Source organism: Euprymna scolopes, chromosome 38 (assembly GCF_053919585.1).
Source record: "Euprymna scolopes isolate OS-2025 chromosome 38, ASM5391958v1, whole genome shotgun sequence".
Taxonomy (NCBI): Eukaryota; Metazoa; Mollusca; class Cephalopoda; order Sepiida; family Sepiolidae; genus Euprymna; species Euprymna scolopes.
In genome coordinates, this window is record NC_136519.1 from 61,776,260 (window position 1) to 61,798,070 (window position 21,811).

The 21,811-nt window shown below is 31.2% G+C and overlaps 1 protein-coding gene across 3 annotated transcripts in view; it reads left to right on the top strand.

Moving 5' to 3' along the window:
* The window catches only part of LOC145263170 (uncharacterized), a 361,981-nt gene that overhangs the window by 180,837 nt on the left and 159,333 nt on the right, over positions 1 to 21,811 (top strand). For all 3 annotated transcript variants that reach the window (XM_080120205.1, XM_080120206.1, XM_080120204.1), the window contains exon 2: positions 19,804 to 19,865. In XM_080120205.1, the coding sequence (XP_079976331.1) occupies positions 19,804 to 19,865 (62 nt within the window). The remainder of the gene's footprint in view (positions 1 to 19,803; positions 19,866 to 21,811) is intronic.

Genomic DNA, 21,811 nt, shown 5'->3' on the forward strand with positions numbered 1-21,811 from the left:
ATATCACTGAAGATAAAAAATGTTGTGAAAAAATCACTGACTATTAGGAACTTTGTGAAAAAAACTGAACATAATAAACGATGTGCAAATATCACTGAAGAGTAGAAACGTTGTGCAATATCCTTGAAGATAAGAAATGTTGCACAAAATTCACTGAAGCTAAGAAACGTTGGCCAAAAAGCACTGAAGCTTAGATTCGATGTGCCAATATCACTGAAGATTAGAAACATTGTGCAAATATGACTGAAAATAATAAATGTGTTGCACGTATCACTGAAAATAAGAAATGTTGTGCAAATATCACTGAAGATTAGAAATGTTGTGCAAATATCACTGAAGATAAGAAACCTTGTCCAAATGTTCCTGAAGATAAGAAACATTTGCAAATATCACTGATGATAAGAAATATTGTGCATATATTGCTGCAGATTAGAACCGTGGAAATATCATCATATATCACTGAAGATAAGAAACATTCTGCAAAAATCACTGAAGATGAGAAATTTTGTGCAAATACAAATGAAGTAAAGAAATGTGCAAAAATTACTTCAGATGAGAAACATCAGTGAAGTCAGGAAATTTTGTGCAAAAATCACTGAAGATAAGAAATTTTGTGCAAAAATCACTGAAGATAAGAAATTTTGTGCAAAAATCACTGAAGATAAGAAATTTTGTGCAAAAATCACTGAAGATGAGAAATGTTGTGCAAAAATGTTTGAAGATAAATATACTTGTGCAAATATAACTGAAGATAAGAAACTTTATGCAAAAATCACTGAAGACAAGAAAGCTTGTGCAAATATCACTGGAGATGAAAAACATTGTGCAAATATAACTGAAGATAAGAAAACTTGTGTAAATATCATGGGAGATAAAAAAAAATCTTGTGCAAATATCACTGAAGATAAGAAAAGTTGTACAAAAATCATTGAAGATAAGAAACCTTGTGCAACCATAAGAAGATAAGAAATGTGCAAATATCACTGTAGATAAGAAACTTTGTGCAAATATGACTGAAGATAAGGAACCTTCTGAAAATATCATCAAAGATGAGAAATATTGTGCGAATATCACTGAAGATAAGAAACGTCGTGCAAATATCACTGAAGATGGGAAACGTTGTGCAAATATTATTGAAGGTAAGAAACATTGCGCAAATATCACTGAAGATACAAGACGTGAAAATATCACTGAAGATAAGTAACATTCTTCAAGTATCATTGAGGATAAGAAACATTGTGCAAATATCAATGAAGATAAGAAATGTTGTGCAAATATCATTGAAAATAAATGTTGTTCAAAAATCACAGAAGATAAGAAATGTGCAAATATCACTTACGTTTAGACACATTGTGTAGATGTCACTGAAGATAAGATAAATTGTGCAAAAATCACGGAAGCTAAGAAACGTTGTGCAAACATCACTGAAGATGTTGTGGAAAAATCACTGGATATGAACCTTTGTGCAAATATCACTGAAAATAAAAAATGTTGGGCAAAAATCATTGAAGATAAGTGCAAAATCAGAGAAGAGAAACCATGTGAAAATATCAGTGAATATAGGAAACGTTGTGCCAATATCATCGAAGATAAGAAATGTTGTGAAAATATCACTGAACATAAGGCACATTGTGCAAATATCACTGAAGATAAGACACATTGTGCAAATATCACTTAAGATAAGACACATTGTGCAAATATCACTGAAGATAAGACACATTGGGCAAATATCACTTAAGATAAGACACATTGTGCAAATATCACTGAAGATAAGACATATTGTGCAAATATCACTTAATATAAAACACATTGTGCAAATATCATTGAAGATAAGACATATTGTGCAAATATCACTTAAGATAAGACACATTGTGCAAATATCACTGAGAATAAGACATATTGTGCAAATATCACTGAAGATAAGACACATTGTGCAAATATCATTGAAGATAGGACATTGGGCAAATATCACTGAAGATACGAAACGTGCAAATATCACTGAAGATAAGAAACGTTGTGCAAATATAACTGAAGATGAGAAACGTTGCGCATATATCATTAAAGATGAGTAACGTTGTGCCACTATCACTGAAGAAAAGAAATGTTGTGCAAATATCACTGCAGATAAGAAACGTTGTGCAAAAATCATTTAAGATAAGAAACGTTATGCAATAATCATTTAAGATAAGAAATATTGTGCAAATATCACTGAAGGTACGAAACATTGTTCAAATATCACTAAAGATAAGAAACGTTGTGAAAATATTACTGAAGATAAGAAATGTTGTGCTAAAATCACTGAGATGAGAAACTTGTGTAAATATCACTGAAGATTAGAAACGTTGTGCCATTATCACGGAAGATAAGAAAAGTTTTGCGAATATTACTGAAGACAAGAAATGTTGTGCAAATATTACTGAAGATTAGAAATCTCCTGCAAATATCACTGAAGGTAAGAAACATTGTGCAAATATCACTGAAGATAAGAGATGTTGTGCAAATATCACTGACGATAAGAAATGTTGTGCAAATATCACTGCATATAAGAAACGTTGTGCAAATATCATTAAAGACAAGAAACATTCTGCAAAAATCACTGGATAAGAAACATGAAAAAAGGACTGAAGATAAAAAATGTTGTGCGAAAATTAATACAGATAAGAAAACTTGTGCATATATCACTGTATATAAGCAACGATGCGCAAAAATCACTGAAGATGAGAAACGTTCTGAAAAAATCACTGAAGATGAGAAACGCTGTGAAAATTTCACTAAATATTAATGTTGTGAAAATGTCACTGAAGATTAGAAACGTTGTGGATATATCCGTGAAGAGTAAAAATGTTCTGCAAATATCGTTGAAGAGAAGAAACGTAGTCTAAATATGACTGAAGATAAGAAATGTTGTCTAAATATCACTGAAGATAAGAAATGTTGTGCAAATATCGCTGAAGATAAGAAATGTGCCAATATCATTGAAGATAAACGTTGTGCCAATATCATTGAAGATGAGAAACATTGTGCAAAAATCACTGAAGATAAGAAACCTAAATAAATCACTGAAGATAAGAAACATTGTATAAAAATCACTGAAGATAAGAAACATTCTGCAAATATCACTGCAGATAAGAAACGTTGTGCAAATATCACTGAAAATAAGAGACGTTGTGCAAATATTATTGAATATTAGGAACATTGTGAAAAATAACAGGAGATAAGACACGTGGTGCAGATATCACTGTAGATGAGAGAGGTTGAGCATATATCACTGAAGGTAAAAAATTTTTCCAAAAATCACTGACTATTAGGAACGTTGTGAAAAAAACTGAACATAATAAACGATGTGCAAATATCACTGAAGAGTAGAAACGTTGTGCAATATCCTTGAAGATTAGAAATGTTGTGCAAAAATCACTGAAGCAAAGAAACGTTGAGCAAAAAGCACTGAAGCTTAGATTCGATGTGCCAATATCACTGAAGATAAGAAACATTGTGAAATATCACTGAAGATAAGAAACATTGTGAAATATCACTGAAGATTAGAAACATTGTGCAAATATGACTGAAGATAATAAATGTGTTGCACGTATCACTGAAAATAAGAAACGTTGCGCAAATATCACTGAAGATTAGAAATGTTGTGCAAATATACTTGGAGATAAGAAACGTTGTCCAAATGTCCCTGAAGATAAGAAACATTTGCAAATATCACTAAAGATAAGAAATATTGTGCATATATCACTGCAGATTAGAAACGTGAAAATATCATCATATATCACTAAATCATTCTGCAAAAATCACTGAAGATGAGAAACTTTGTGCAAATACAACTGAAGTAAAGAAATGTGCAAAAATTACTTCAGATTAGAAACGTTGGGCCAATATCAGTGAAGTCAGGAAATTTTGTGCAAAAATCACTGAAGATGAGAAATGTTGTGCAAAAATCTTTGAAGATAAATATACTTGTGCAAATTTAACTGAAGATAAGAAACTTTATGCAAAAATCACTAAAGAAACGTTGTACAAAAATCTGTTTAGACAAGAAACGTTCTGCAAATATCACTGATGATAAGAAACTTTGTGCAAATATCACTGAAGATCCGAAACGTGAAAATGTCACTTAAGATAAGAAACGTTGTGCAAAAATCACTGAAGATAAGAAACGTTGTGCAAAAATCACTAAAGATAAGAAATGTTGTGTAAATATCACTGAAGATTAGAAACGTTGTGCAAAAATCATTGAAGATAAATGTTGTGTAAATATCACTTAAGATAAGAAACGTTGTGCAAAAATCATTGAAGATAAATGTTGTGTAAATATCACTTAAGATAAGAAACGTTGTGCAAAAACCATTGAAGATAAATGTTGTGTAAATATCACTTAAGATAAGAAATGTTGTGCAAAAATAATTGAAGATAAATGTTGTGTAAATATCATTTAAGATAAGAAACGTTGTGCAAAAATCACTGAAGATAAGAAACGTTGTGCAAAAATCACTAAAGATAAGAAATGTTGTGTAAATATCACTGAAGATTAGAAACGTTGTGCAAAAGTCATTGAAGATAAATGTTGTGTAAATATCACTTAAGAAAGGAAACGTTGTACAAAAATCATTCAAGATAAATGTTGTGTAAATATCACAAGATAAGAAACGTTGTGCAAAAATCATTGAAGATAAATGTTGTGTAAATATCACTTAAGATAAGAAACGCTGTGCAAAAATCACTGAAGATAAGAAATGTTGTGCAAAAATCACTGAAGATAAGAAACGCTGTGCAAAAATCACTGAAGATAAGAAACGTTGTGCAAAAATCACTGAAGATAAGAAACGTTGTGCAAAAATCACTGAAGATAAGAAACGTTGTGCAAAAATCACTGAAGATAAGAAACGCTGTGCAAAAATCACTGAAGATAAGAAACGCTGTGCAAAAATCACTGAAGATAAGAAACGCTGTGCAAAAATCACTGAAGATAAGAAACGTTGTGCAAAAATCACTGAAGATAAGAAACGTTGTGCAAATGTCACTTAAGATAAGAAACGTTGTGCAAAAATCACTGAAGATAAGAAACGTTGTGCAAAAATCACTGTAGATAAGAAACGCTGTGCAAAAATCACTGAAGATAAGAAACGCTGTGCAAAAATCACTGAAGATAAGAAACGTTGTGCAAAAATCACTGAAGATAAGAAACGTTGTGCAAAAATCAATGAAGATAAGAAACGCTGTGCAAAAATCACTGAAGATAAGAAACGCTGTGCAAAAATCACTGAAGATAAGAAACGTTGTGCAAATGTCACTTAAGATAAGAAACGTTGTGCAAAAATCACTGAAGATAAGAAACGTTGTGCAAATGTCACTTAAGATAAGAAACGTTGTGCAAAAATCACTGAAGATAAGAAATGTTGTGTAAATATCACTGAAGATAAGAAACGTTGTGCAAATGTCACTTAAGATAAGAAACGTTGTGCAAATGTCACTTAAGATAAGAAACGCTGTGCAAAAATCACTGAAGATAAACGTTGTGCAAAAATCACTGAAGATAAGAAACGCTGTGCAAAAATCACTGAAGATAAGAAATGTTGTGCAAAAATCACTGAAGATAAGAAATGTTGTGCAAATATCACTGAAGATCCGAAACGTCAAAATGTCACTTAAGATAAGAAACGTTGTGCAAAAATCACTGAAGATAAGAAACGTTGTGCAAATGTCACTTAAGATAAGAAACGTTGTGCAAAAATCACTGAAGATAAGAAATGTTGTGTAAATATCACTGAAGATTAGAAATGTTGTGTAAATATCACTGAAGATAAGAAACGTTGTGCAAAAATCACTGAAGATAAGAAACGTTGTGCAAAAATCACTGAAGATAAGAAATGTTGTGCAAAAATCACTGAAGATAAGAAACGTTGTGCAAAAATCAATGAAGATAAGAAACGCTGTGCAAAAATCACTGAAGATAAGAAACGTGCAAAAATCACTGAAGATAAGAAACGTTTTGCAAAAATCACTGAAGATAAGAAACGTTGTGCAAATGTCACTTAAGATAAGAAACGTTGTGCAAAAATCACTGAAGATAAGAAACGTTGTGCAAAAATCACTGAAGATAAGAAACGTTGTGCAAAAATCACTGAAGATAAGAAACGTTGTGTAAAAATCACTGAAGATAAGAAACGTTGTGCAAAAATCAATGAAGATAAGAAACGCTGTGCAAAAATCACTGAAGATAAGAAATGTTGTGCAAAAATCACTGAAGATAAGAAATGTTGTGCAAATATCACTGAAGATCCGAAACGTCAAAATGTCACTTAAGATAAGAAACGTTGTGCAAAAATAACTGAAGATAAGAAACGTTGTGCAAATGTCACTTAAGATAAGAAACGTTGTGCAAAAATCACTGAAGATAAAAAATGTTGTGTAAATATCACTGAAGATTAGAAATGTTGTGTAAATATCACTGAAGATAAGAAACGTTGTGCAAAAATCACTGAAGATAAGAAACGTTGTGCAAAAATCACTGAAGATAAGAAATGTTGTGCAAAAATCACTGAAGATAAGAAACGCTGTGCAAAAATCACTGAAGATAAGAAACGTTGTGCAAATGTCACTTAAGATAAGAAACGTTGTGCAAAAATCACTGAAGATAAGAAACGCTGTGCAAAAATCACTGAAGATAAGAAACGTTGTGCAAAAATCACTGAAGATAAGAAACGTTGTGCAAAAATCACTGAAGATAAGAAACGCTGTGCAAAAATCACTGAAGATAAGAAACGCTGTGCAAAAATCACTGAAGATAAGAAACGTTGTGCAAAAATCACTGAAGACAAGAAACGTTGTGCAAAAATCACTGAAGATAAGAAACGCTGTGCAAAAATCACTGAAGATAAGAAATGTTGTGCAAAAATCACTGAAGATAAGAAATGTTGTGCAAATATCACTGAAGATCCGAAACGTCAAAATGTCACTTAAGATAAGAAACGTTGTGCAAAAATCACTGAAGATAAGAAACGTTGTGCAAATGTCACTTAAGATAAGTAACGTTGTGCAAAAATCACTGAAGATAAGAAATGTTGTGTAAATATCACTGAAGATTAGAAATGTTGTGTAAATATCACTGAAGATAAGAAACGCTGTGCAAAAATCACTGAAGATAAGAAACGTTGTGCAAAAATTACTGAAGATAAGAAACGTTGTGCAAAAATCACTGAAGATAAGAAACGCTGTGCAAAAATCACTGAAGATAAGAAACGCTGTGCAAAAATCACTGAAGATAAGAAACGTTGTGCAAATGTCACTTAAGAAACGTTGTGCAAAAATCACTGAAGATAAGAAACGTTGTGCAAAAATCACTGAAGATAAGAAACGTTGTGCAAAAATCACTGAAGATAAGAAACGTTGTGCAAAAATCACTGAAGATAAGAAACGTTGTGCAAAAATCACTGAAGATGAGAAACGTTGTGCAAAAATCACTGAAGATAAGAAACGTTGTGCAAAAATCACTGAAGATAAGAAACGTTGTGCAAAAATCACTGAAGATAAGAAACGCTGTGCAAAAATCACTGAAGATAAGAAATGTTGTGCAAAAATCACTGAAGATAAGAAACGTTGTGCAAATGTCACTTAAGATAAGAAACGTTGTGCAAAAATCACTGAAGATAAGAAATGTTGTGTAAATATCACTGAAGATTAGAAATGTTGTGTAAATATCACTGAAGATAAGAAACGTTGTGCAACAATCACTGAAGATAAGAAACGTTGTGCAAAAATCACTGAAGATAAGAAATGTTGTGCAAAAATCACTGAAGATAAGAAACGTTGTGCAAAAATCACTGAAGATAAGAAACGCTGTGCAAAAATCACTGAAGATAAGAAACGTGCAAAAATCACTGAAGATAAGAAACGTTGTGCAAAAATCACTGAAGATAAGAAACGTTGTGCAAATGTCACTTAAGATAAGAAACGTTGTGCAAAAATCACTGAAGATAAGAAACGTTGTGCAAATGTCACTGAAGATAAGAAACGTTGTGCAAAAATCACTGAAGATAAGAAACGTTGTGCAAAAATCACTGAAGATAAGAAACGTTGTGCAAAAATCACTGAAGATAAGAAACGTTGTGCAAAAATCACTGAAGATAAGAAACGTTGTGCAAAAATCACTGAAGATAAGAAACGCTGTGCAAAAATCACTGAAGATAAGAAATGTTGTGCAAAAATCACTGAAGATAAGAAACGTTGTGCAAATGTCACTTAAGATAAGAAACGTTGTGCAAAAATCACTGAAGATAAGAAATGTTGTGTAAATATCACTGAAGATTAGAAATGTTGTGTAAATATCACTGAAGATAAGAAACGTTGTGCAACAATCACTGAAGATAAGAAACGTTGTGCAAAAATCACTGAAGATAAGAAATGTTGTGCAAAAATCACTGAAGATAAGAAACGTTGTGCAAAAATCACTGAAGATAAGAAACGCTGTGCAAAAATCACTGAAGATAAGAAACGTGCAAAAATCACTGAAGATAAGAAACGTTGTGCAAAAATCACTGAAGATAAGAAACGTTGTGCAAATGTCACTTAAGATAAGAAACGTTGTGCAAAAATCACTGAAGATAAGAAACGTTGTGCAAAAATCACTGAAGATAAGAAACGTTGTGCAAAAATCACTGAAGATAAGAAACGTTGTGCAAAAATCACTGAAGATAAGAAACGTTGTGCAAAAATCACTGAAGATAAGAAACGTTGTGCAAAAATCACTGAAGATAAGAAACGTTGTGCAAAAATCACTGAAGATAAGAAACGCTGTGCAAAAATCACTGAAGATAAGAAACGTTGTGCAAAAATCACTGAAGATAAGAAACGTTGTGCAAAAATCACTGAAGATAAGAAACGCTGTGCAAAAATCACTGAAGATAAGAAACGCTGTGCAAAAATCACTGAAGATAAGAAACGTTGTGCAAATGTCACTTAAGAAACGTTGTGCAAAAATCACTGAAGATAAGAAACGTTGTGCAAAAATCACTGAAGATAAGAAACGTTGTGCAAAAATCACTGAAGATAAGAAACGTTGTGCAAAAATCACTGAAGATAAGAAACGTTGTGCAAAAATCACTGAAGATAAGAAACGTTGTGCAAAAATCACTGAAGATAAGAAACGTTGTGCAAAAATCACTGAAGATAAGAAACGTTGTGCAAAAATCACTGAAGATAAGAAACGCTGTGCAAAAATCACTGAAGATAAGAAATGTTGTGCAAAAATCACTGAAGATAAGAAACGTTGTGCAAATGTCACTTAAGATAAGAAACGTTGTGCAAAAATCACTGAAGATAAGAAATGTTGTGTAAATATCACTGAAGATTAGAAATGTTGTGTAAATATCACTGTAGATAAGAAACGTTGTGCAACAATCACTGAAGATAAGAAACGTTGTGCAAAAATCACTGAAGATAAGAAATGTTGTGCAAAAATCACTGAAGATAAGAAACGTTGTGCAAAAATCACTGAAGATAAGAAACGCTGTGCAAAAATCACTGAAGATAAGAAACGTGCAAAAATCACTGAAGATAAGAAACGTTGTGCAAAAATCACTGAAGATAAGAAACGTTGTGCAAATGTCACTTAAGATAAGAAACGTTGTGCAAAAATCACTGAAGATAAGAAACGTTGTGCAAATGTCACTGAAGATAAGAAACGTTGTGCAAAAATCACTGAAGATAAGAAACGTTGTGCAAAAATCACTGAAGATAAGAAACGTTGTGCAAAAATCACTGAAGATAAGAAACGTTGTGCAAAAATCACTGAAGATAAGAAACGTTGTGCAAAAATCACTGAAGATAAGAAACGCTGTGCAAAAATCACTGAAGATAAGAAATGTTGTGCAAAAATCACTGAAGATAAGAAACGTTGTGCAAATGTCACTTAAGATAAGAAACGTTGTGCAAAAATCACTGAAGATAAGAAATGTTGTGTAAATATCACTGAAGATTAGAAATGTTGTGTAAATATCACTGAAGATAAGAAACGTTGTGCAACAATCACTGAAGATAAGAAACGTTGTGCAAAAATCACTGAAGATAAGAAATGTTGTGCAAAAATCACTGAAGATAAGAAACGTTGTGCAAAAATCACTGAAGATAAGAAACGCTGTGCAAAAATCACTGAAGATAAGAAACGTTGTGCAAAAATCACTGAAGATAAGAAACGTTGTGCAAAAATCACTGAAGATAAGAAACGTTGTGCAAAAATCACTGAAGATAAGAAACGTTGTGCAAAAATCACTGAAGATAAGAAACGTTGTGCAAAAATCACTGAAGATAAGAAACGTTGTGCAAAAATCACTGAAGATAAGAAACGTTGTGCAAAAATCACTGAAGATAAGAAACGTTTTGCAAAAATCACTGAAGATAAGAAACGTTGTGCAAAAATCACTGAAGATAAGAAACGTTGTGCAAAAATCACTGAAGATAAGAAACGTTGTGCAAAAATCACTGAAGAAACGCTGTGCAAAAATCACTGAAGATAAGAAACGTTGTGCAAAAATCACTGAAGATAAGAAACGTTGTGCAAAAATCACTGAAGATAAGAAACGCTGTGCAAAAATCACTGAAGATAAGAAACGCTGTGCAAAAATCACTGAAGATAAGAAACGTTGTGCAAAAATCACTTAAGATAAGAAACGTTGTGCAAAAATCACTGAAGATAAGAAACGCTGTGCAAAAATCACTGAAGATAAGAAATGTTGTGCAAAAATCACTGAAGATAAGAAATGTTGTGCAAATATCACTGAAGATCCGAAACGTCAAAATGTCACTTAAGATAAGAAACGTTGTGCAAAAATCACTGAAGATAAGAAACGTTGTGCAAATGTCACTGACGATAAGAAACGCTGTGCAAAAATCACTGAAGATAAGAAATGTTGTGTAAATATCACTGAAGATAAGAAACGTTGTGCAAAAATCACTGAAGATAAGAAACGTTGTGCAAATGTCACTTAAGATAAGAAACGTTGTGCAAAAATCACTGAAGATAAGAAACGTTGTGCAAAAATCACTGAAGATAAGAAACGTTGTGCAAAAATCACTGAAGATAAGAAACGCTGTGCAAAAATCACTGAAGATAAGAAACGTGCAAAAATCACTGAAGATAAGAAACGTTGTGCAAAAATCACTGAAGATAAGAAATGTTGTGCAAATATCACTGAAGATCCGAAACGTCAAAATGTCACTTAAGATAAGAAACGTTGTGCAAAAATCACTGAAGATAAGAAACGTTGTGCAAATGTCACTTAAGATAAGAAACGTTGTGCAAAAATCACTGAAGATAAGAAATGTTGTGTAAATATCACTGAAGATAAGAAACGCTGTGCAAATATCACTGAAGATAAGAAACGTTGTGCAAAAATCACTGAAGATAAGAAATGTTGTGCAAAAATCACTGAAGATAAGAAACGCTGTGCAAAAATCACTGAAGATAAGAAACACTGTGCAAAAATCACTGAAGATAAGAAACGTTGTGCAAAAATCACTGAAGATAAGAAACGTTGTGCAAAAATCACTGAAGATAAGAAACGCTGTGCAAAAATCACTGAAGATAAGAAACGTGCAAAAATCACTGAAGATAAGAAATGTTGTGTAAATATCACTGAAGATAAGGAACGTTGTGCAAAAATCACTGAAGATAAGAAACGTTGTGCAAAAATCACTGAAGATAAGAAATGTTATGCAAATATCACTGAAGATAAGAAACATTGTGCAAAAATCACTGAAGATAAGAAACGTTGTGCAAAAATCACTGAAGATAAGAAACGTTGTGCAAAAATCACTGAAGATAAGAAACGTTGTGCAAAAATCACTGAAGATAAGAAACGTTGTGCAAAAATCACTGAAGATAAGAAACGTTGTGCAAAAATCACTGAAGATAAGAAACGCTGTGCAAAAATCACTGAAGATAAGAAATGTTGTGCAAAAATCACTGAAGATAAGAAACGTTGTGCAAATGTCACTTAAGATAAGAAACGTTGTGCAAAAATCACTGAAGAAAAGAAATGTTGTGTAAATATCACTGAAGATTAGAAATGTTGTGCAAAAATCACTGAAGATAAGAAACGTTGTGCAAAAATCACTGAAGATAAGAAACGCTGTGCAAAAATCACTGAAGATAAGAAACGTGCAAAAATCACTGAAGATAAGAAACGTTGTGCAAAAATCACTGAAGATAAGAAACGTTGTGCAAAAATCACTGAAGATAAGAAACGCTGTGCAAAAATCACTGAAGATAAGAAACGTGCAAAAATCACTGAAGATAAGAAACGTTGTGCAAAAATCACTGAAGATAAGAAACGTTGTGCAAATGTCACTTAAGATAAGAAACGTTGTGCAAAAATCACTGAAGATAAGAAACGTTGTGCAAAAATCACTGAAGATAAGAAATGTTGTGCAAATATCACTGAAGATCCCAAACGTCAAAATGTCACTTAAGATAAGAAACGTTGTGCAAAAATCACTGAAGATAAGAAACGTTGTGCAAATGTCACTTAAGATAAGAAACGTTGTGCAAAAATCACTGAAGATAAGAAATGTTGTGTAAATATCACTGAAGATAAGAAACGCTGTGCAAAAATCACTGAAGATAAGAAACGTTGTGCAAAAATCACTGAAGATAAGAAATGTTGTGAAAAAATCACTGAAGATAAGAAACGCTGTGCAAAAATCACTGAAGATAAGAAACGTTGTGCAAAAATCACTGAAGATAAGAAACGTTGTGCAAAAATCACTGAAGATAAGAAACGCTGTGCAAAAATCACTGAAGATAAGAAACGTGCAAAAATCACTGAAGATAAGAAATGTTGTGTAAATATCACTGAAGATAAGGAACGTTGTGCAAAAATCACTGAAGATAAGAAACGTTGTGCAAAAATCACTGAAGATAAGAAATGTTATGCAAATATCACTGAAGATAAGAAACATTGTGCAAAAATCACTGAAGATAAGAAACGTTGTGTAAATATCACTGAAGATAAGAAACGCTGTGCAAAAATCACTGAAGATAAGAAACGTTGTGCAAAAATCACTGAAGATAAGAAATGTTGTGAAAAAATCACTGAAGATAAGAAACGCTGTGCAAAAATCACTGAAGATAAGAAACACTGTGCAAAAATCACTGAAGATAAGAAACGTTGTGCAAAAATCACTGAAGATAAGAAACGTTGTGCAAAAATCACTGAAGATAAGAAACGCTGTGCAAAAATCACTGAAGATAAGAAACGTGCAAAAATCACTGAAGATAAGAAATGTTGTGTAAATATCACTGAAGATAAGGAACGTTGTGCAAAAATCACTGAAGATAAGAAACGTTGTGCAAAAATCACTGAAGATAAGAAATGTTATGCAAATATCACTGAAGATAAGAAACATTGTGCAAAAATCACTGAAGATAAGAAACGTTGTGCAAAAATCACTGAAGATAAGAAACGTTGTGCAAAAATCACTGAAGATAAGAAACGTTGTGCAAAAATCACTGAAGATAAGAAACGTTGTGCAAAAATCACTGAAGATAAGAAACGTTGTGCAAAAATCACTGAAGATAAGAAACGCTGTGCAAAAATCACTGAAGATAAGAAATGTTGTGCAAAAATCACTGAAGATAAGAAACGTTGTGCAAATGTCACTTAAGATAAGAAACGTTGTGCAAAAATCACTGAAGAAAAGAAATGTTGTGTAAATATCACTGAAGATTAGAAATGTTGTGCAAAAATCACTGAAGATAAGAAACGTTGTGCAAAAATCACTGAAGATAAGAAACGCTGTGCAAAAATCACTGAAGATAAGAAACGTGCAAAAATCACTGAAGATAAGAAACGTTGTGCAAAAATCACTGAAGATAAGAAACGTTGTGCAAATGTCACTTAAGATAAGAAACGTTGTGCAAAAATCACTGAAGATAAGAAACGTTGTGCAAAAATCACTGAAGATAAGAAACGTTGTGCAAAAATCACTGAAGATTAGAAACGTTGTGCAAAAATCACTGAAGATAAGAAACGCTGTGCAAAAATCACTGAAGATAAGAAACGTTGTGTAAATATCACTGAAGATAAGAAACGTTGTGCAAAAATCACTGAAGATAAGAAATGTTGTGTAAATGTCACTTAAGATTAGAAACGTCATGCAAATTTCACTGAACAGTACTTTCATTCATCCAGAGTATACGAAAAACACTATTTGATCATTTAATGAAAGTGGTAACAAATTTTTGTAGCTGAATTATAAAGAGTTGTTCTTAGTTTTTTATTAAGTAATTGCTTATTTCACACAAGTATATAATGCAAATCCATTGATAGTTCAATTAATAAATCAAATTGAAATAATTTATATATGATGTTTCCATGAAAAATGATGAAATATATGAAATGCTCTCATGTAGAAACTATTCCTTATCGATTTTACACTCATTATTTGTGTATTTTATAATATTTTAAGAGCACACTATTAAATCTTTTATTAACTTATTTCATATATATGGATTTAGTGACATATTCTGTGCATTTTATCTCAGCTGGTTCTCTAGATAATTCAATAAAAATGAGAAGATTTATATCCTAATAATTTGGATGATTGCCAGTGAGGACAGATGTTTTTCAATTCCTTACATCCCATCAAATTCTTACTGTCAGCTCCTTCTAAATCCACAATGCAAATTATTTTTTAACTTTAAACAGTGTTTTCTTTTAAAACAACTGGTAATTGGTAATTTAGATTATGGACGTGTACCTTTCTGCTGGCTATATATTTAAATAAAAATTTTCTATTTTCGTTCATTAAAACAAAAGTTATAACAAAATTACTGGTGCTCAAAAGACCTCAGAATTAGTAAAGAACGTGAGAGACGGTTTCTTCTGATTGACTGTTGGTTACCATAGCAACTTTTTCAACATTGATGTTTTAAAGATGATTACTTTGGATTGGCTGTTTGTTACCATAGTAACTAGTTTGTCGTCGACACATTCTTAAATCATAGCGAGAATGTCACTAGCATCCCATCTTATTTGGGTTACATAGGGAAAGTTAACAAAAGTGATGCTCTTTGCCATGCTAGGGCTGATAATATTTCCCTTACAACAGCGCCCGTTAATTCTGTTTCTCTCTTTTTTCCCCTCCTTCTTTCTGTTTATTTACTTAATTACGTCTTTTATTTGATTTTTTAATTTAGTCAATTAAAGAAGTTGGTAATATTTTTTTTATGGATTGTTGACAATGCATATGATATTGAAAACATAAAAGAAAATATTATTTCAAAGCAAAGCTTGGAAAAATCTTGGATTACATATAAAAATGCAAGCATGAAAAGTAGTATGGTTAACATTAAGTTTAGAAAAATAAAAGGAATAGTTGTTTAAACTGGAAAAGAAAAAGGCAAGATATTCTAGTAAAAAATTAATAAATTTATAACTGAAAATATTGCAGCATTAAGAATTTATATATAATGTTAAATTGAAGTTTGTTTTTTTTTAAATCTAAATGCCGCAATATTTTCAGTTATAAATTTATTATATTTTTACTAGAATATATTGTCCTCTTCTTTTTCAGTTTTAACAACTAGTTCTTTTTACTTTTCTAAGCCTAATCTTAAACATATTACTTTCATGCTTGCATTTTTCTATGAAAAGAAAATATATATCTGTGTGTGTGTGTGTTTTGAGCCATAAAAAATCTATAAAAACGAATATGTTCAATTTATTTTTACATCATACCGATAAGTTATAAATAAAACAATACACATTGAAAAACTTTGTAGATAAATCAATTTTCTTTTTGTGTGATAGGATTTTATGCATATATAACAATGTTATAAGTGTCTTTCCAATAAATCTGCCACTAGAAAGTTTGACATTCTACTCTAAAGAATTTGATCCACCCGATATATTTTTATCTTAACACTGAAAGGGGTTTGGGGGAGGGGCAGGTTTTTAATAGAGATTTTTGTCATGGATTTATGAACATTGATCGGATATATGAATATTGAATAAATTTAGTATTAACAAACAATTTATTGATATTTTTTGACCATCTTATGGAAAATATTTCTTCTGGATTAAAAAACTTCATTAATAATAATATAAATATAATTAAAAAAACTTAATTATTATTAATAATAATAATAATATAAATATAATTTTCAACACATTAGTGATATTTTAAATCTAATGATCTTTAAAGTAAACATGGTATTGTGGTGATTGAAAGGATTCTAGTGATTAAGTAAGATTCTAGTAAGATAGACAATGATCAATGACTCACACTTTCCTACTCTTGATGGCTTTGTGCCATGTAATAATTTTTATCAAATAAATAATTCAAAGTGAAGTATCTGTTCTGATATAACACTTTACCTTTTTTGTCCTCAGGCAGTAAAAGAACAGACTGAGGTAATTTTTTATTTTCCTTCAAATCTAGATTGCCCCCTTCTTGGAGAGTTGGGTTTCTCACATTAAAGTTAGGAGAAAAGTAAAAGAATGACCTGTATCACTTCCCTCCAAAATGAGATTCTACTTTTTATGCAATTACATGTGGATACCCTGAAAAACATGGTAAAAAGAAGGAAAAAAAGACAAAAAAGAAATATTTTAAAATTTAGTGTGGGGGGGATAAGTTTCGATTATAAAGTCCACATCAAATGGTCTTCATTCCTAAGCCATTTTAAATTTTTAAGGTTGATCATAATTTTTTTTAACACTACAAAAAAATCTAATTAAAAAGGTCACAAATAGATTAACAATGCTGGTACCCTTTGAAAGAAACAAACAAAAAAACATAAAATTTATCTTCCATGACAAATTTATGTTAAGTCCCCTAAAACACTTGAATGATCCAGAAATTGAGACTCTTTTCATGTTAAATTTATATGTGAAATTAATCCCTTCATTCTAAATTCTAACAAGAATCAATTTTTATTTTTATCACTAAGTTTTTCAAGGTGGTAACCCAAGAGAATCTCATTTTTGTTTTTTGGTGAGTAGCTGAGGAATTTTGTCTGCAATAATAATAATTTTTTATAAATAAAAGAATATACTTCTATGTTACATAAAAAATATTTTTTACTTAGTGTAAATATGAAACAAAAATTAATAAAAACATGTTAGTAATTATTTTTTTATTCATGAAATACATTAAAAAAAATTTTCAAATACTTCTGAAAAATGTCCACTTGCATTTTCAGGCTATCAGGTAAATTTTCACTGCCTTTCATATAGTTTGTGTATTTGTGAAAGGAAAATTACTGAAATGCCAAAACGGTTTCTATAATAAATAAATAAGGGTTATTTTTATTATTAGATTTTGATTTTATTGCCTGCTAGCTCCACTCCCATCCACTTTTATTTAGAATTTTTTAAAAACTAGTTAACATACAGGGAAATCAAAGAAGTGATGCTGAGTGTGATCTTGTGAGGAGCCGTGAAAATCTTTAAATTCCTTGATTCAACCAAGCCTTTGAAAATGTTCTTAGTGTTTTTTTTGTTTTTTTTCTTTTACGCTTTTTGACCACCTCTTGTCAGGTTTGCTAATGTTCAAGGACTGAACAAAAGCCCACATTTTATTTATTTTTTGATACAACTAAAATAAAATTTATGTTGTATATTTTATATTATTATGAGGTGGAGATTTCATTTTAAAAATAAATATTTATCGTTTATTTTTGCCATCAGCAATGGAAAATTAAGTTTAATTTTATTTTTAAAGAATTGTTTTCATAATCTGAAATGAGGTTCAAATTTTTCTGATTCAGATACCCTAAAAATTATAATTTCCTAATTTCTAATTGCTACAAACTCTTTAGCAGAATAAAAACTATGGCCAACCTTGGTGACAGACTTGTATTCAGCAAGAGTCATAAACCTTCCACAATATCTTGATATGTAAAATTATGACGTGAGAATGACATAAATAGTCAACTTTCATATTTAGTTTAACCATTCACTTTGACTGATGCTATACATTCTCTCCTCTTGGAAGTCATTTGTAAAAGAGCAGAAACATGATCAGCAATGACAGACATTTTTAAAGAATGAGTTTATATTCTTGAAATTGTGAAAAATACTTGTTCCTGGCCCAAGTTTCAAGTGAAATCAGAATAATATGCCATTTCATTACAAAATTCTTACAGTGGACATTATTTTACTCTGTCTCAGTCTGTAGCCAATGCTGCGATTCTTTTGTTCACCAAGAGATTTGTTTGACCTTAAATGAAATCTGAAATTCACAGATGGTCATGCTCAAATGGTTCAAGCTATATAATACATTTATCTTAGCATGTAATTGAAGATAAAATGAAAATATATTGCCTTGTACAGAGATTGAACTCTAAGGTTTCAATTTATAAGAAGTTTGTGTTTAATACATCCCTCTCCTCCCACCACTTTTCGTCACATTTGTCCTTCTCATACATTCAGCATGCAAACAATAAACCAAGCAAAATTATTATATATCAATGTTTCCAAGTTTTAATGTTTGTTTCTAAAAAAAACAAAACATTAAATATATTTTTTACGCCTGTGAATAACAACAATGATTTTTATAAAATAAAAAGGTTTTGTTATAATTTAAAGATTTTTGAAAATATCTTTATTGCATGTCAGTGTATATAGCTTTAATTATACTTATGACTTAAACTCTGGCTGAATCTGTTTTATTTATTTGTTTTTGTAACTTTTGTTCTGTTTTATTTTTGTTATCTACTTTATTTTTCAGAGATACACACAAAAATATATAATTTGGACTATTTCATTAATGTATTTTTTTTTTAGATTTTCATTGAAGAATCATTTTACCGCTCCAGTCGGTATCTCACTGCTGATGCAATCCTCTGTTTTTGTAAGTGCCAAGTATGTCCTAAGATGGATTACTGTTGCCACATTTGGCAGGAGCTGTTCGGTGCTCCCTATCCTGCCTTGATAGAGTTCAAAACCGGCTTCGAAACCTAGTAGTTGATGCACTGTTCTCTTCCTTGATACCTAGCGTAGCTCTGCTCTATTGTTATTTTCATGGCAAGTGCTCGTCTGAGCTCCAAACCTATGGTCCTCCCCCCCTTCCGTGCCAAACTTTCACAAAAATCACTTAACTAACTACAACCACTATCAACAATTTCTCACACTCTCTATCTGTGCCTAAATCTAAATGCAGATTCTATGAACACAGCTTCTTTCCTAGAACTGCCCGCCTGTGGAACACTGTTCCATTGGCCTGCTTTCCGGCCAACTACAGTATGGTGGCCTTCAAGTTCTTGTTGAACTATCCCCTGTTGAATTAAGTTGTGCCCAACTTACACCATTGACGATGACTACACTACTACCTTACATCTATTAACCCTTATCCACGAGTGGCCGTTGGGCCTTGATAATTGGTAACTCCTTTGTAACAAAAAAAAAGTTAGTCTTTGAAGAATTCATCTTTTTTTTTTTCATTGCCATTTTTGTTTATTTTTATTTTTTTATTTTATTTATTTTATCCTTCAATACTGTTGTGATAACTTTATTACCATTTCAATAAATTTTGGAAATTTCAATATATTTCATTATAGAAATGTAAATTAGAATTTTCTGTCTTTTTTCCTTATTAGTTTTGTAAAACTTTGAAAATAACACTTTTTGCACTCATTTCTGAAAAAGTTTTTTGAAATATAAAATAAAAACTCATTTTATGATTTCATTATACTGTTTGGTGTATCCACTTGTTTCTATTTATCTCTACATTTTATTGAATTTTATCTAAACATTTTCCTCACACATCCGCATAACTAGTTTATTATTTTCCATCTAGGCTGAAGGTAAATACAAATACTGCAGTTATAACAACATTGATGGACAAAAAGTTTATTTCTAGTAAGTATTAATTCGTATTTCATTTTTTTTTTCTCATTTAAAAATCATTCTTATAAAACCATTTCATATTTTCTTTTAAAATGTAGCTCTTTTTTATCAATTTATTATCAGTCGAGGGTAACCATTGCAAAATCAATTTTGTACTCTGTTGAGATTGGAAATGATGCTTTCATACTCCATTCTAAGACGTACCTGACTCTTGCATTATCAGTTGCTGAAGCAGCAGAATGATCTTACCATTTTTCCAGCAACTTCCTAGCAATGGATTGGATGTAAGTTTTCCATTTTATATTTAGAGTGAAAGTCAGTTTTAAGAATTAATCAGAATAAGGGGCTTACCCAATCATAGTGATTAACTTAAAAATGAAAATCTGTGCGTTAATTACATCACATGCTGTAGATCAGGAGATAATTAAGTGGATCTTAATGACCATCTTGATCATTGAGCTGCATAGATCATCTTCATAGATGCCGACAGAATATGATTTGGAAATTCGTTTATGAAAACTAGGCAGAGAATTTGGCACAGAAATACACCCTTTAGGTATGTTGACATTGATATGTCAACATCACTGAAGATAATAAATCTTGTGCAAAAATCACTGAAGATAAGAATTTTTTTGCAAAAATCACTTAAGATGAGAAACGTTGTGCAAAAATCACTGAAGATAAGAAAACGTTGTGCAAAATCACCGAAGAGAAACCATGTGAATATACCAGTGAATATATGAAACGTTGTGCAAATATCATCGAAGATAAGAAATGTGAAAATATCACTGAAGATATGAAAGTTTGTGCAAATATCACTGAAGATGGGAAATGTTGTGCAAATATCATTGGGAATAAGAAAGGTTTTGGAAAATATCACTGAAGAAAAGCTGTGCAAAAATCACTGAAGAAACTTTCTGCAAATATAACTGAAGATGAGATATGTTTTGCAAATATCACTGAAGATAAGAAACGTTGTGCAAAACTCACTGGATATAAGAAACTTTGTGCCCATCAACAACTACTTTTATAGATTTATCAGACAGAAAGAATTTGATGATTGAAAAGACATTGTAAGGTGTATCATATCTAGCAAGTGTTTAGAGCAGCTCATTGTGTCAAATCCAAACAAAGGCCTTTGATATGTTCAGACACCTAGTAAAAACACATTGGGAAATTCACTTATTTTATGTGGTATTAGTCAGTAATTAAGGTATGTGGTTTAAATATATATATATATATAGAGAGAGAGAGGGAGAGGGAGAGAGAGAGATTAATTTGCATATGACAAAAGTAGTGGTGATAACGAAAAATTGTGGAGGAAAGAGTAAAATGTTTAACAACAAAAAAAATCATAGGAATGGTGTTGTTACAAATAACATAGGAATGCTATCATTTTTTATTTCAGTAAGAAAGTAATTTATACTATTGGATAGTCAAATGTTTTTAGTATTGGCATCATCATGTTCAAAAGAAGTGTTAATCACGATTCAAGAGTCAGTCTTTCTAACAACTGGAACTGTTGTTATGAAGAAGTGTTAATTATGATTTGAAGGTGAGACGTTTTGAGAATTAGCATCTTCATGTTATCAAGAAGTGTTAATCATGATTCAAGAGTTGGTCTTTCTGAGAATTGGCATCATTATGTTGCGGAGAAGTGTCAAGAGTCAGTTTTTTTTTTAAATAGTATTATCATGTTATGGAGAAGTGTAAATCACGAATCGAGAGACAATCTTTTTGAGAATGGGCAGCATCATGTCATTAGGCAGTGTTAATTATGTAGCGTGATTCAGACTTTTGAGAATAGGCATTGTCATCTATATATATAAAAGCGAAAATGTATGTATGTATGTGTGTTCGCTTTTTCTGTATGTCAACAAAAGGCTTTTTTCAGAGAAGCGATCGGTCGGTTCACAACTTTTTAAAACTTTTTATATCACATATAAATCGTAATATCT